At 41.2% G+C, this 17084-nt stretch overlaps 2 protein-coding genes across 2 annotated transcripts in view; both read right to left on the minus strand.

Moving 5' to 3' along the window:
• The window catches only part of LOC137195621 (brevican core protein-like), a 43373-nt gene that overhangs the window by 23123 nt on the left and 3166 nt on the right, over positions 1–17084 (minus strand). The window contains exon 4 of the mRNA XM_067608146.1: positions 15917–16210. Coding sequence (XP_067464247.1) covers positions 15917–16210 — 294 coding nt within the window. The remainder of the gene's footprint in view (positions 1–15916; positions 16211–17084) is intronic.
• On the minus strand, positions 2256–12177 carry LOC137201016 (uncharacterized). The gene is made up of 3 exons (XM_067615826.1): positions 11136–12177; positions 5218–6431; positions 2256–2315 (listed from the first exon to the last, which is right to left on the minus strand). The coding sequence occupies exons 1-3, from the start codon at positions 12175–12177 to the stop codon at positions 2256–2258; spliced, it is 2316 nt and encodes a 771-aa protein (XP_067471927.1).

The raw sequence follows: 17084 nt of genomic DNA on the forward strand, positions 1-17084 counted from the left end.
TGCAATGTCTTTGGTGGACGTCTCAGTTGTTTGTTCACCTGAGCTCTCTTCATCTGTTGTTAGGAAAGTAGAACTCTCTCTGTCAGTTGAAGTGAAGAGTGATGATGTTTCAGGTTTTATGGTTGATCCACTGAAGGAAGGAATGGACTCTACCATTGTAGGTTCACTGCTAATATCATCGTCCTCAATGTCTAGATGAGTAGTTGGAATAACAGAAGTCAAACTAGGAGATGTTGTTATTGAGCTAGTCACAATCACATCAGAGAAGGGAGAAACTGATGGTTCTCCTGAGTGTGATGGAGTTCTAGTCCCATCTATGTCCAGACTTTCTGTTGTTTCAGGTGACATCACTGATGGTATCTCAGTATTGAACAGAGAAGATGTACCTGTGACAGAAGAGGTCGGAGTAAACATGTCAGGGGTTTGGTCACCTGAGCCATCTTCATTTCCTGGAGTAAGAACAGAACCTTCCTCTGTCGTGCCAGTTATTGGAGTTACTGTGGGTTTTTCTGTCTGATCTGTGACAGCACTGTCTTTTTCCTCAGCTGACAGTGCTGTTGTTCTTTCTGTGCTAAACAAAGAGGAAGCTGTTGGAGATACAGTGTCTTTGCTGGACATCTCAGTTGTTGTTTCACCTGAGCTCTCTTCATCGGTTGTTGGAAAAGCAGAACTTGTCTCTGGTGTTATTGATGCACCCTCAGTCTGACCTGTGGTCTGTTCTGTCTGACCTGTGACAACAGTATCTTTATCCACAACTGGCAGTGCTGTTGTTTTTTCTGTGCTAAACAATGACGATGCTGTAGGTGATGCAATGTCTTTGGTGGACGTCTCAGTTGTTTGTTCACCTGAGCTCTCTTCATCTGTTGTTAGGAAAGTAGAACTCTCTCTGTCAGTTGAAGTGAAGAGTGATGATGTTTCAGGTTTTATGGTTGATCCACTGAAGGAAGGAATGGACTCTACCATTGTAGGTTCACTGCTAATATCATCGTCCTCAATGTCTGGATGAGTAGTTGGAATAACAGAAGTCAAACTAGGAGATGTTGTTATTGAGCTAGTCACAATCACATCAGAGAAAGGAGAAACTGATGGTTCTCCTGAGTGTGATGGAGTTCTAGTCCCATCTATGTCCAGACTTTCTGTTGTTTCAGGTGACATCACTGATGGTATCTCAGTATTGAACAGAGAAGATGTACCTGTGACAGAAGAAGTCGGAGTAAACATGTCAGGGGTTTGGTCACCTGAGCCATCTTCATTTCCTGGAGTAAGAACAGAACCTTCCTCTGTCGTGCCAGTTATTGGAGTTACTGTGGGTTTTTCTGTCTGATCTGTGACAGCACTGTCTTTTTCCTCAGCTGACAGTGCTGTTGTTCTTTCTGTGCTAAACAAAGAGGAAGCTGTTGGAGATACAGTGTCTTTGCTGGACATCTCAGTTGTTGTTTCACCTGAGTTCTCTTCATCGGTTGTTGGAAAAGCAGAACTTGTCTCTGGTGTTATTGATGCACCCTCAGTCTGACCTGTGGTCTGTTCTGTCTGACCTGTGACAACAGTATCTTTATCCACAACTGGCAGTGCTGTTGTTTTTTCTGTGCTAAACAATGACGATGCTGTAGGAGATGCAGTGTCTTTGCTGAACATCTCAGTTGTTTGTTCACCTGAGCTCTCTTCATCTGTTGTTGAGAAAGAAGAACTTGTCTCTGGTGTTATGGATGCTTCCTCAGTTTCACCTGTGGTTACAGCCTCTTCTGTTTCAGGTGACAGTAATGTTGGTTTCTGAGTAGTGTGGAGGGAAGATGTTGCAGTAACAGCTCCTTTTGAGATATCACTTGTTTGAGTTTCATGTGATGCTGTCACAACAGGAGTCTCTGTTCTGCTCATAGAGGAGACAGTGGTTGCTACAATTAATGACTCTGTAGTAAAATCTGAAGTATGGTCACCAGAGCTCTCTTTGTCAGTGTAAATGAATAGTGATGTTCTTTCAGGTTTCGTGGTTGATCCACTGAAGGAAGGAACTGACTCTACCATAGTAGGTTCACTCTTAATATCTTCATCCTCAATGTCTGGAATAGTAGATGATAGATCAGAGGCTGAAGTCGGAGACTTTGTTATTGAGCTTGTCTCTTTCACATTAGAGACTGGAGAAACTGATGGTTCCCCTGAGTGTGAAGCCATCTCTGTCTGCTCTTTCAAATCACTTTCTGTTGCCACAGGTGACATTTCTGTTGGTGCTTCAGTGCTGTATAGGGAAGACGTACCAGTCACAGAAGGGGTCGTCGGAGTGAACGTGTCAGGGGTTGCATCACCTGAGCCATCTTCACCTGATGGAGTGAGAGCAGAACTTCCCTCAATCTTATCTGGAGTGGTAGACACTGAGGGCTTCTCTGTCTGACCTGTGATATCACTGTCTGTTTCCTCAACTGGCAGTGCTGTTGTTTTTTCGGTGCTAAACAATGAAGAAGCTGTAGAAGATACACTGTCTTTGCTGGACATCTCAGTTGTTTGTTCACCTGAGCTCTCTTCATCTGTTGTTGGAAAAGCAGAACTTGTCTCTGGTGTTATGGAAGCTTCCTCAGTTTGACCTGTGGTCTGTTCTGTCTGACTTTTGAAAACAGTGTCTTTTTCCTCAACTTGCAGTGCTGTTGTTTTTTCTGTGCTAAACAATGATGAAACTGTAGGTGACACAATGTCTTTGGTGGACATCTCCGTCGTTTGTTCACCTGAGCTCTCTTCGTCTGTTGTTAGGAAGGTAGAACTCTCTCTGTCAGTTGAAGTGAAGAGTGATGATGTTTCAGGTTTCATTGTTGATCCACTGAAGGAAGGAATGGACTCTACCATTGTAAGTTCACTGCTTATATCATCATCCTCACTGTCTAGACCAGTAGTTGGAGTAACAGAAGTCAAACTAGGAGACGTTGTTATTGAGCTAGTCGCAATTATATCAGAGAAGGGAGAAACTGATGGTTCTCCTGAGGGTGATGGAGTTCTAGTCCCATCTTTGTCTAGACTTTCTATTGTTTCAAGTGACATCCCCGATGGTACCTCAGTACTGAAAAAAGAAGATGTACCTGGGACAGAAGAGGTCAGCGTGAACATGTCAGGAGTTTCGCCACCTGAGCTATCTTCATCTCCTTGAGTGAAAACAGAATCTTCCTTTGCCGTGCCAGTTATTGGAGTTATTGCAAGTTCTCCTGTCTGGCCTGTGACAGAACTGTCTTGTTCCTCAACTGGCAGAGCTGTTGGCTTCTCGGTGCTTAACAATGAGAGGGATGTAGGAGCTGCTGTTTCTCTGCTGGATGTTTCAGTTGTTTGTTCACCTGAGCTTTCTTCATCTGTTGTTGGGACCATAGAACTTTTCTCTGATGTTAAAGATATTTCCTTAGTCTCAGCTGTGGTAACAGTCTTTTCTGTTTCAGTTGACAGTGATGCTGGTTTCTCAGTGCTGTAGAGAGATGAAGCTGTACTAACAGCTACCTCTGAAGTTTCACTTATTTTGGTTTCATGTGAGGATATAGCAGAGGCTACACTTGGAGATACTGTTATTGAGCTTGTCACTGTCATAAAAGAAACTGGAGAAACCGTTGGTACTCCAGACTGTGAAGCCATCTCTGTCTCCTCTGTCACATCACTTTCTGTCATTTCAGGTGACATTGCTGTCGGTGCCTCAGTGCTGAAGAGAGAAGATGTGGCTATGATAGAAGGGGTTGGAGTGAACATGTTAGGGGTTTGGTCACCGGAGCCATCATCATCTGCTGGAGTGAGAACAGTACTTCCCTCTGTCTTATCAGAAATAGAAGTGACTGAGGGTTTTTCTGTCTGACCCCTGACAGTCCTGTCTTGTTGTTCAACTGGAAGTAATGTTACAAATTCTTTGCCCGAGCTTTCTTCATGTGTAGAGGTTGGTAATGTAGCTGTCTCTTCTGCATTAGTAGTAGCAAATGTGCTTGGTTGCACTGAAACTGTTGGTTTTTGTAAGTTTTCATACAATGTTGTTGGTTTCTCAGTGCTGTACACAGAAGATGTAGCTGTTTGACCTCCAGAACTCACCTTTGCTGTTGAAATGGGCAGTGTGCTGGTATGTACTTCAGTGATGCCACCAACTACTGGCTCCTGTGAGCTGGATGGTTTTTCAGAGTGTTCCCTGGTCACCTCACTGCCTGTGCTAAATGTAGAGGATGGAGTGGGGGTTGCACTGATGTCAGAAGAAACATTAGTCTTCGATGTTACTTCTGATTCTGATGGCTTTAGTGTTCCTTCTGTAAAACTACTCTTTGATGTTTCAGGCGATACTGTCTGTCCTTCAGAGCGCACCTCATCTGTGGTTGTGAAAATTAAGCTAACTTCTTGTGATACTGATGTTGGTATGTCTGTGCTGAAAGCAGAAGGAGCTACAGTTTCAGCTGTGGCTGAACCATGAGCTGTTTCATATTGAGTTGTTGCTATTATTAATTTCTCTGTACTAAAGATGGATGTTGCCACAGTAGCTGCTGTTGATGCCATACCAGAAGTTTGGGTGTCTGTACTTTGTCCAGCCTTGCTAGGATGAAATGAATTTGTCTCTGTAATGTCACTTACTGGGGTCACTGTTGAAGGTTGCGTTTGTTCTGTGTCCCCAGTTACACTTAAGATTTCTGCTGTAGAAACTGTGGTTGAAACGGACTCATGGTGTTTCATTGTACTAATGACTGGAGAAGTAGAGGTGGCCACAGGTGAGGATGTTTGATCTATTGAGCTTTCCTTATCCGTGACACCAGTAGTTTCCTCACTTGTATCCACTTTTTGGTCAGGTAATGTTGTCATTAGTGATACACTCTGTGTTGAGTACTGAGTGAAAAATTCAGTGACTGAGGCCATGGTTGTCTTGATTATTTCAATAGCACTGTATAAGGGTGAAGCAGTAGTTGCAATGGATTCATGAGAGGGAGGAGTTTTTTCATCTTCTTTCTCCTCATGCCTTGCAGTGGGTGCTGAGATTTTGTCCGACTCACCAGTGGCAGGAACGGATGTTTTATCTGTCCATGCTGTTTGTACTTCACTGTCTCGTGTAGTTTGATCTGTTGTATGTGTAGAGCTTAAACTTGAGGATGATGTCACAGTCCCTGCAGAGGTATGTGATGGTGGGCTGGTTGTAAACACGTTTACTGTTTGAACTCCTGAACCCTCCTCTTCTATTGCATCAGTTGCAACTTTCTCAGTAGGTGAGATGGAAGACATGTGGCTCACCATACTCCCTCCTTGACTTGTCACTGTACCCTCTGAAGACTCAGCCAGGGTTGATGCTACAGTTGATGATGATTCAATGCTGCCTGCATCTATACTTGGTGTTATCTCAGTCTTGGCTGTCTGTTCAGGAAAGGCTGAACTACTAAATTCTGGAGATATTGAGCTTGAGGCAAATTCTTTTGGGGTTTGAGTCTCTTTCCCTCCCTCCATGTCTTGAGTGGAGCTCTGTGAGTCACTAGTTGTTGATGTTTTTGCATCAGTGTCATCAGAGGAGGGAGTGTACACAGTCTGTGAAGTAGATTGAGTGGCATCTTCAGCAGCTGGAGAGGCAGATGTGCTCTTTGTATCCTCTGTTATTTCAGCGTCATCTCTGTCTGTGTGAAGTTCGGATGTAGGAGTAAAAGGAGTTTGATCCTCAGCCTTTTCTGTCTGAGTTACTTCTGAGTCACTTTTCACATATGTAGGAGTCGTCCTTGACTCACCTACTTCTTTTTGTATAGATGTGGTGATGACATTGGTGGTTTCCTTTTCAGCCATTGTTGTTCCAGTTTCTTCTGTTGCTTCAGTGATATGTGCTTTAGCTGGTGATACTGTAGGAACAAAATCAGCAGAGGTACCTGTGACATCACTCATCCCCTCTGTGGCATCTGTGGCAGCTGAGCCAGTTTCAGTTTTCTGTGTAGTTTTCAATGAAGCCGTTTCCTCCACTGTTGAGGCTGAAGCAAAGGTTGTGTCTTTCTGTGTGGGGCCTTTTGTGGTCAGCTCTTCAGGGAATATATCAGGAGGTGTTGATTCAACTATTGTGTTTACTGTGTCATAGTCATCAACATCTGGGACCTCTGTAGAAGTTAGTATTGCTGTGGGTGAGAGGGGTTCCTCTGTAGATTCAGTGGAGCTATAATCAGGGAGATCAGTCAACCTATGATCGAACACTGTTGTTATTTCATCACTTGCTCCCAGAGTTGTCACATTTGTCAAAATCTGGGTACCTTTGGCCTCTTTTTCTTCTGGGCTCAGTGGCTCCAGTGTGATCTCATGTTTACCATTTATAAAGCTAACAGTTGGAGTGATGGTTACTGCAGCTGGAGAGAAGAGGTCATCTGGGTCTCCACTCTGAAGGATGGGCTCACCATCTACTATGGAAGGGGTGGGATGATCAGGCACAACTGGTATGACAGGAGACTGAGAATACTGTGGCTGTACACCCTGGTCATCTGCAAAGAACATAAAGGAAAATGAGGGTAAAAAACTGAAAGTTCAGCTAATGGATTTAAGCAAAATTCTAAAAAGCAACATTCAAATTTAATTTCTAATTTTGAGTGGTACATATGTATGGGATAGAATTACACAGCCCTAAACATCACACTTCAGAGGTGCCATTGTTGTCAGTGGAAAAAACACTAAAAATAAATAACTTAATGAAAAAGGAGACAAGCTCATTTAAAGTGTTGGAAATGGCTGATTTAAATGTTAACTTTATGGGGAAATTCCACCAATTTTAAGAAATTTAGTTTACTAGTCATAGAAATAACTACTACTTGCTCTGGTGGCTCTGGTACGGTGACCTTAGAGGTAGCTTTATCGAGTTTGAGAAAATAACTCCAGTGATGTCACCAGGGTTATCTCAACTTGGGTTTGGAGACAATATATTTTTAACAGAAAGCCAATGTTAAAAATGAGGTGTTGAGTTTGAGAGACGTGGACATTTATCAGACAAGAGGGTCTAACGAATGCTGTCGAGTCATAGGAATTGTAGGATTCTGTATTTTTGGAGCTTGACTCATACTGGGCACTAAAAGTCAGCATAATTCGCCCTCTGCTGCACTGATTCTGATGATTACTTTTTAAATCTGTATCAAATAAAACAAAATAAACATTTTAAACTTAAAAAAAGTTCAGAAATAAACAAACATTGCACAACACTGAAACTAAATCTTTCTTCAACATATTTGTAAGCCTTGGTGGAGTTGGTGTCTTAACTTCATCCAAACCATAATCCAAAGATTTATATTCTGAATGGATGTGAAAACCAAATATTATTAGACATTGCCAAGTCATTCAGTAATTTCAACAGAGACTGCATCCATTGATTTTCCAGAGGTACTATTGATATAATTGAGTACAAATGACATGGAATGAATAGTGTGCTGTGTTCACTGAAAAAATGCGACAGATTTAACACTGAAAATATGAATCGTAGTATGTTAGTAAGTAAACAACATTTATGACATATATCATGCAAATATTGTTGCAACTTTTCTTAACATATTCTTACGTATGTGGGATATAAAACATGAAATTCATATCATACAATACAGTCCAAAACAACATCATCACTTTACACTACAAGCTAAAATATTAATAGAGAGAGATAAATCAAAACATTTCTGTCCTATTTTAAATAGAAATAAACAATAACATTCACAAAGGAAACATGCATAGGAGGGCTATTAATTCGGACAGCATTGTATAGTTGAAGTCTTCATATTATGTCCACTCCTTGTGTATGATCTAAAAAGCAGACCACAGACTGGGAGATTTCATGTCAGCAGCTGTCTGCTCTTAATTTCAAGTCTAAGACAGAAGCAGTGTTCAGTTCCCTTAACAGCACGCAATGTTATCATCATCTTCCTACGCTATGTTGCCTCAGATGAGTTTATGTATTTCAACAAATAAACAAGATGTTGTCTGGCTGGAAATAATTAAACTATACAAAATATCAAGATAATAAAGCTGTAGGTCAATTTGGTAAATTAATAGATGCCAACCATAACTTTTGAAGCTAAGAAAAGGCCTTCAGTTCATGCACCTCTCCTTGAAATGCTGCAAGGAAAAAACCCTGATGACATCCACAGAAAGTCCATGTAATGTGTCTGTAGAAAGGAACCTGCCACATATGAGGACTGACCTTCACAACTGCCCTTCATATCTGGAAATCATCTTCAATTCTCTATGACTCATGTGTCTATCCTCTCTGCAGGAACATACATTCCATTTTTGTTTTGATTGTTCCTAATTAATAAAAGGCCTTGAAAGTGAGCCATAGCGTCATGCTTTTGACAAATCTGATAATATGAATCGGGCAGGTGGTAAGAAGAAAAGACAGCTGTGGTTAATCCTTAAATGAACAGTTTGGGGGTTTTTTGGGCCTGAATTGCTTGCTAGTGTTTGCATATAGTACAAGCAAAGAGGAGGAAGAGATTATTCACACACACCAACCTGAAATCCTTTAGTATACAAACTTTCTCTCTCTCTCCCTCTCTCTCTCTCTCTCTCTCTCTCTCTCTCTCTGTCTCTCTCACTCAGCCTCTTGTCCCCTCTCTCTCAGTTTCCCACAAATGGTGGTTCAGAAAGATTATTGGTTGCAACCAAGAACACCTGCACCAGCTCAACTCTGCAGAAACACACCTGTTTAGAACTCAAGCAGTGGACCCACATGACTGATCCATACACACACACACACACACACACACACACACACACACACACACACACACACACAGTGAAAACACACACATACAGGCCTTTCTCTCTAGTTGCCTCCACATTGCATCATCAGTTGGCTCCGCTAAAGCTCCCAAAGCCACAGTAAACATGAATGTCCGAATCAAAGTAGCCCACAGAAGCACTGGCCACTCCAGTCATTTTTAGTAGTTTTAGGCACAGTGTCTATTTTGTTATGGTTAATGTGGACTGCATCCCAGCCAATCTACAGTACATAACCCTGTAATAAAAGCATAAGTTAACCTTGCATATCATAATCGTTAGTATCATCTTAAAGCCATCAATAAAGCAATACTATACTATTTTTGACCTACTACACTATACTTACACAGTATGGTTTAAAAATGGGATGAAAGCAATTTATTGAGGGTAGCAAAAATGAAGGATTGTGGTGTCTCATTAGATTCTAAAGAATTAAAATAATATATAAAGACTTCAACAGTAAGTAGGTTAGTTAAGGAGGCTAGTTGAGGAGTATTTAAGGATGGGTTTGCCAAGCCTTACTGAGCTGGACACGAAATAGATGTTTTATTACAGTAAGAATATTCTGTCGGTTTTTTGTGCATTGTTTTGTGACATCTGTGGTTGACACGCCTCAGAGGACCAATATTTCTACAAGTCATTACAAATCATTGAAACACTATATAAACAGTGAATTTAATTGTCTTCAGTTAATCAGAACCACATGAGCACTGTTCACATGACAATAATATGGCCAGGTTTTAAGCAACACTAAATATTTATGAACTGTTTTTTTAATATACTCATAGTATTGTGTGCTATGTTACCATGCAGCCAGACAGCACATGTCTCCCTGTGCCACAGTATTTTCCACAAGCTTTTCCCACACTAACTGGGAGGACAAAAAGAGATCTTGAGTGTCTTAGCTGAGCCACATCGCATGATGTAGCAGTAAAACTAGCTATAATCACCCCTTTTGGTCAGGCAGCCTCCAGCTGTCCTTACTGAGAGAAGAGACTTTGCGTTAGCGATGACATCACCTCTCGAGGTAGTGTCCAATCTAAGCTGAAGAGAGGCATCTGTGCTTACTCAGGTAGACTGCCAACACGTCTGTGTCATTGCCAGGCTGGCTGTCAGTAAGCTGGTACATACTCACGCTAGAACAGAAATACTGCAAATGCATACTGGTTTGAAGTACAAATACACACATGGTATACAGACACACAGACACATTTTTCTCCCTTAAACATTTAGCACATTCCCACACACTAAACTGGCTGTATTCTTGGCAACTAAACTGATCATGCTGCATATACACAATACTGATGTGTTGCATTAAACATACTGGCAGTTTGAGTGTGTATAACAAGGAATACATGTTACTGCTCTCACAGGAAGCCTTTGCTTCTACTGCTAAGATGGACCAAATTCCCCAGACTGCCAAATAACCAATTAATTGACTTGTACCCTTTCCAACTGAGCAGATCCCTCTCCTCCAACATGAGCTGCTCTTCAGAGACAAGGAATGAGTCACCATGGCAAAGTTTGCATCTCAGATGGACTGCATATTAAATGAATAAAAAAAGATGCAGCTGCTGTTTGCATGTGAGATCATAGGCTGTTGACCTGAAAGTCATGGCCTAGATATGTATTTGAATAATCTCAATGTATTGTTACAAATTCCTTTAATTCACAATATGATAAATATAAGAATCACATTTAAAAAAAGAAAGAAGGGCATATTTGTCAGACTGATATTTGAAAAAAGAAAATTTAAGGTCTTCATGCAAAGGTTATAACGACCTTTGTTAATGTAACTGTATTTCAGATTTGATTGTGATCTTTCTCCTTTATCCTTGTATTCTTCTGGGGGGGGGGGGGTTCTCATAATCTCCCTCTCTCTCTTTCCCATCTCCTCTCTCTTGTCTATGTCAAAATCATTGTCAGGACATCTGCTAAGCTGGACTGACTGAGGAGGTCCTCAGGCTAAACAGTCTTTCAGCAGCAGCCTACAATGTCTAACACACACAAACATGAGCCCGAGGGAACCGGAACACAAAACACTTCATCGTTGAAGAACTTACATGCAAAGCATTTCCTCACCATTGCACACATCATTACTAGTACACTATAAGTGCTCTTATATTTAAATTACAGTTACCACTAAAGATTGTAGTGATTTGGATAGCAATTCACTGAAGGTTAAGTACAGTGCAAATGGTTTAGAAATACTAGTATTATCATATAAAACAAAAAGAGGCAGAAACAGGCCAGCCTAAAACAATGCTGTGGAAAGCTTCAACTACATCCAACATTACTGTATTATTCAGTAAGGCCCTCTTGTAATTGTTTCCCCTTTCATTACTGCAGTAAAGAAGATAAGGCTTAAATTGGAATCAGATGCATTGAATAAATTATCTTCAAAGGTTAAAATCATTGTTGGTATGTCTTACCTGATTCATTCTGCTTCTGCATGACAGTGGTCACTTCATCAGCGACCACTGTACCTGGAGTGGTGGTTCTGCCAGCCACAGCTGACACCACTGGAGCAGATGTAAAGAACTCTGTACCGATGTCTGTTGTTGTGTCATCCTCCGTCAGGGAATCACCGCTGTGCTCTGGCACCTGAGTAGAGGACTCATCGAAGACATGGACACTTGTTGATGATGTCACATCTTCAGCTGAGGTTCCACTGTCAATGAGGACAGGGTTGGCTGTCACTGCTACAGATGCGGTCTCTTCTTTGTAGACAACAGCTGGTGTCTCTACATCCTGCGTTTGAGGTGTGGTTTGTGCTGCAGTTCTGGTTGTTTCTGGTGGTGCTGTGGTGGTGATGTCCGCCTCACTCCTGGGTCGGGTGTTAAAGATAAAAGTGGTGTCAGTTGGAATGACAGTTTTATCAGTAATAGTAGTGCTGTCTGATGAGCTGGTTGGCTGCATAGGCGGCAGTCCCTCTACAGGAAAAGTCTCAATCTCAGCAATGTTGCTATCATAGTCTGTAAATGGTGTTGCTGAATGAGTCCCAGCAGGTGAGGGTGTTGATTCTGAGGATCTTAACACTTCTTCACTGGTCAGTTCAGTTGATTCTGTGTCATTCTGGTCAAAGGTCATCTCTGTGGTGATCCCAGAATCCAGAATAGTTTTCTCCGTCTTCCCCTCAGCGAACATGGACTCTGTGCTGAGAGAGGCATCTGGTATGGGGACATCGGGTTGGACTGTGCTGATCTCAATTACCGAGTGATCATCTGGCTCCTCAATTGGCGCTGACACTGAGTCTATGGTTTCTGCAGTGCTTTGGGGTTCTGGGAATGTGTCACCTCGGTGGGGAATAGATTCTACGTAGGTTACATTTTCTCTTACAAAGTCATCAACATCAAAGTCTGGTGCAGCTGTTGTCACCTCATCAGTGTCCTCGTGTTCTTCTTTTATGGTGGGTGCAACTGTGGTGAATAACTCCTCTTCTTGGCCTACTGGAGTAGGGCGAGGTGGAGCCATACTGGTAGAGAACATAGATGGAGTGTCTAGAGATTCTGTTTCCTCTGATACAGTTTCAGATGTTGTGGTTACAATGACAGTGCTACTCTCCAGTAAAGGGATGGAGGTGGTGGAGCTGCTGGTGGTGATGTTTACCACAGATACATCAACAAAGGAAGTGTGGTTGATCAACTCTTTCCATCCTATAAAACACACAAAGTTATAGACATTATGCAACCTTCATCCAATTAAACCACATCGACCTCAAGCTCAAAAGTTAAACAATTGCAGATTTAAAAAATAATGACTAATAATAAACTATTACTCTTTTAAATATCAAATGTAATTGTTATATGGAAATGGTGTGATTGTTCTCAAGATAAGTGAGCAACAGTTTTATTTCTGGGGCATATTTTTCTTTGTTAATCGAGGATCTATTAAAACCATTAATTTCCTCAGTGGTTCTTTTGGTGAGCACCAGAATGCCATATCTGCCATGTCACAGTGCCAAGCAGCCATAATTCACACAGTGTTGCAGACAACATTTGGTGAATTGCGTGGAATTCATGGTGCGTAAAACAGTTAAAACATGGGTACATGAAATATTGTAGACATTATTACATTTTTTGTATTTTGCAAGTATGTGAAGCAGACAGGATGTTCACTGATCAAGCAGCAATATGCTGCAGTGGCAACGACAGTGTGATTCTGACATTATGACAGAAACCTCTGGGTCAAGGACGTCCTCTCTGAGTTCTTGATGTTGTTCCTCACCGACTCTAACATTAATTCATGCAATGCTGTCAAAGAAACAGTGCACGTTACATAGACATCTGAGTTTTAATGTGCATTAACTGGAAAATAACCTCAATTATCTTAACCCTAACAACCCTAACATCCACCCTTTTTATAGAATTTTGACATATTTGGCACACCCAAATGGAAAAGCTTATAACAGAAGAACTGTAAGGCCAAGATGCATGTATTAGGCTTCATTTGACAATTGACATCTTCTAGTTTCTGGAAATGTGTTTGCCTAGCATGTGGCTAAAACACAAACAAAACTACATCAGTTCATCAATAAGGCTCAAAAAAGTGTTTTTGGTCCTCATTTATCATGATTCATATTTGAATAACAATAATTAGGACATGCTTCATGCCAGAACCATGCAAATCACCACATACCTTCTACATCTTGTCAACCTGTATAAGATTCCAGACCTCTAGGCCTAACCTTATGGGAGCGTAGGGACTTTTTAGTTTGTGGTGTCACTGGTGTCCCTGAACCTCTCTGGTTATCTCCAATTGTGCCAATTGCTTTTACTCATTACTGTGTGATGCTACCGCTTACAACTGGCTTAAGCGGGTCACCAGCGACCCTGTGGATGTTAAGAGGTTAAGGTATCTTTGACCTCAACACTATCATGTTGATTTTCTATTAAATTGCCTTTCCTTGGACCTGATGAAATTGGAAAGCTTGCCATCAGCTCATGGCAAATGAGGTAGTCTTCTATTTTTTACAAAAAAAGCAAAGAGCTCTTTGAATGTTTCTCTAAACATTTTCTGAAGCTCCTGAAATTATTGATGTGACTGTTGCAGAGGAGTTACACAGCATATAAACTTCCAGGAATTTACTGTTGTGGTTTTCGTTGCCCTGACGATTCATGTCCTCTGCTGTACCCTGTGCATTGTCTGTCCTCCCACAGTTCATCTGAGTATTCATACTCTGTTCTGTCATTCAGCAACAGTCCCTCATCTCATCTTTTCAGCTCTCTGCGATGGTCCTCAAATGCTCACTTATTAAACTGTCCATGTATTTCTAAGGTTTAATTAATGAACAAGCTCCTTTATGGTTCTCTCAATTGTGCCTCTTCTTCCACGCCCCGCTGTCCTCACATGCTCTTTCTCATTTACTCAGTGTAACAGTGTAACAGCTTTAAAAAGCTTTCCTCGGTTGCGCAGACAGATTGTGTAAAGCCAGCTGTTGACTATTACATACTAGCCCTCTTTCTTCGTGAAACTATCTCTGATGTAAGGTGTGAGACATGTTTTTTCCTAACAGGAAAAATTAAGCCTGCCCTCAGAGGGAGTGCATTATCTCACCGATGCATCTAAGCTGTTGCTGTTACTGAGGCCTTTGTTTTCTTCAGGCCAATCCAAGAACCAATCACAAACCAATTTTCCCCTTTTTCCCTTTGCACCCACCTCCTTTCTTCCTGTCTTTCTCTGTAGCCTAACTGATGTAGTTTTTCATAGTTTACATAATATTTCTTTTGAGATATTATTGGGAGTGGGAAAGCAGGGAATGATGGAGTGAGTCCCACCAAATGAGGGTACTTGAAAAGCACTTAGACGGGGGCGTAAATACAACATGACTGAGAGAGCTGACATGGAATACACAGAGCAGGAGGTAAGGGTGGCCTGTTTGTGTGCCCTCTGAACTCTGCGGGGACTTATCACCATGAGAGTTAGCATTGCTTAGGGGCAGTAAATGGCCAGGCAGGGGATGGCTTATCTGTCCAACCTCTCATTTGTAAAGATGGAAAGGCCAGGTCAGAGGTCACCAAGGATGACTGAATTTAGAAGTCCAGCAGTAGCTTTGTCCATTATCCAAACGTCTGCTCTGATAAGTACAAGTGAGAATGACAGAGGGCAAACTCTGACAGCGGAAATGAGAGGAGAAAGATGCAAAGGGAGTTAGATAGTGGGACTAAAAGGGCTGACAGGTGTGGTATTAGTTACTTTTGCTGCTTCTCTAAATGGTGATTATCATCTGTCATTTGGTTTTGCCCTGGGGATGCTGATTAGTTAAGAACACTCACATTTTGAGGGATTAGTCTAATTCTGCTAACTTCCAGTGAACCACGAAGTGTCACTATTTACAGAGATCCATAGCTGTATTCTCCTTTCTTCCCATGGTCAGTAATCGCCATGATTTGCAACAAGGAGTATATTTACATGCATACTTACAATTTGAATGAATTTCCACACTATTTACACCCTACTTACTCATTTGATTAATTAATTACAATTAATTTGAATATTTGAACTTCCTGAATAGTACATAAACTGTTTAAGTTTGTTTTATATCATTAGTGAGGTTATTTTAAGATAGCTTAAGGAGTCTTGATTAACTCAGCTGGAAGTAATAAAGAAAAAAAAAACACAGACAGACACTGACTGTTCACAAACTTGCAACCCATTACAGTAACAACTGGTCTGCCCATTTCTTTTAAATAAACAGAGTTTACCACTATTTCACCCTTCCCTTGGCTAATTTTGTTGCCACAGAAATGGGCGAGAAACTAAAATGTGAGACAACTGGACACTGCGATCAGTGAGACTAGTTTGGCACATAACACACAAAGCTCATAAAACAATAATTCCTCTGCTTTGTTCATGTTTTGTCATTGAAACAATATACCAAAAAAACAGAGACAAAGTGAACAGAACATTTGACAAAGGATGAGACAGATTGTAAACATCTTAAAATGTTGGGTTGGTTCAGATGTGGGAATGTGTATAGTGGTGCAAAGAAGCAGAAAATCAAAGGGTGGGGGAGCATAGATGAGATCATAGGTCATTACAGTCTAGGCCTGGTGTTGACAGAAAATGGTCTGTTCCTTCAATCACTATGTCTTTATGAAGCAAAATATAAAGATATATGCTGTATGACCCACTACATGCAGGTAACACACTGTTCCATGACACACTGTAAACATTATAAATAGTGACCACAAGATCCTGTGAGTGAGTTTACCTTTAAAACAGTAAGCCCCAAGCTTAGTAGTTGGTTGTGGGAAGCCAGTCTGGTTTCTGTAGCGATACATGGTTCTGACACCAAGAAGGCCTCCTCCACACTTTATTCTGGGTACGGCAACAGGATGTCGTGCACTGCCATCAGAGAGCCACCCATAGTCACATCGGTCCAGGCCGTGCCGCCAAGCAGCATGAAGCTGACCAGGGGTTGCCAGAACAGCATTCCTATTCTTACACTCCTCACTTGCTTCTTCAAACGTCATCTTACGGGTCACAGGAGCATAGTACACTTCACCTAATGGAAAAATGCAATGAAGACTTAACGAAAAACACTAACTCATAGCCAAAATAGCAACAAATCATCCGTGATCATGGCAACAAAATCTGAAGCAGTCATGCAGGGCAGGGTTCATTTCACTTTCAACCAATTTTGGCAGTCCGTAGGCTACTGTATCACTAACAGATGGACAGTAATTTCATATTTCATTTTAGGTTATTTGAACTGAAAACAGAGTTAAAAAGCTTATCATTTGTAGTCATCTCAAACTTCAGATTTTAGACCATTTTGACCTTTTAGAAGAGACATAGCCCAAAAACAGTTGACAAAAGTCACAGCTGTGCAGGGCATGGACCCAAAACATCTCCCACTGATCATATTTAGGACAACAGTAGTTCATTCATTATATTATTCTGAGGTGGGATAGCAATGCAGACAATGTGCCTTGCCTGTGTTTCAAGACATTAGCTTTCCCCTCAGTGGGTTAGAGAACTAGCTTACACCTTCTATGTTTACTTCCTTTATGTTGTTCATGATAAGGATCTTACCTTCTGAAAGATCATCACACTCTGATAATTAACAATTGTCTTTGCTTACAGGGTAATATAAATGACGGACTACAGAAAGACAAGATCTTAACTGAAACCAAACAACTTTACAAGAGGGGATAACTGACTGACTACATGTTTTCAGTTAGTCTTGGGGGAAACGTTTTAAACATCTCATATTGGTTTCATCCCATTGATTGATTGATTGATTGATTGATTGACTTTACAATGGCATTAAGATTAGGAGATGCCTTCTATCCAGGAATGTTTTCCCTCTTAAAAGCAGAAAAGAGACATGAGATCCTCCACAGTCACTTTCAACAAAGTACACTATTTTACATGGA

The sequence above is a fragment of the Thunnus thynnus genome, chromosome 2 (assembly GCF_963924715.1).
Source record: "Thunnus thynnus chromosome 2, fThuThy2.1, whole genome shotgun sequence".
In the NCBI taxonomy this organism is placed as follows: Eukaryota; Metazoa; Chordata; class Actinopteri; order Scombriformes; family Scombridae; genus Thunnus; species Thunnus thynnus.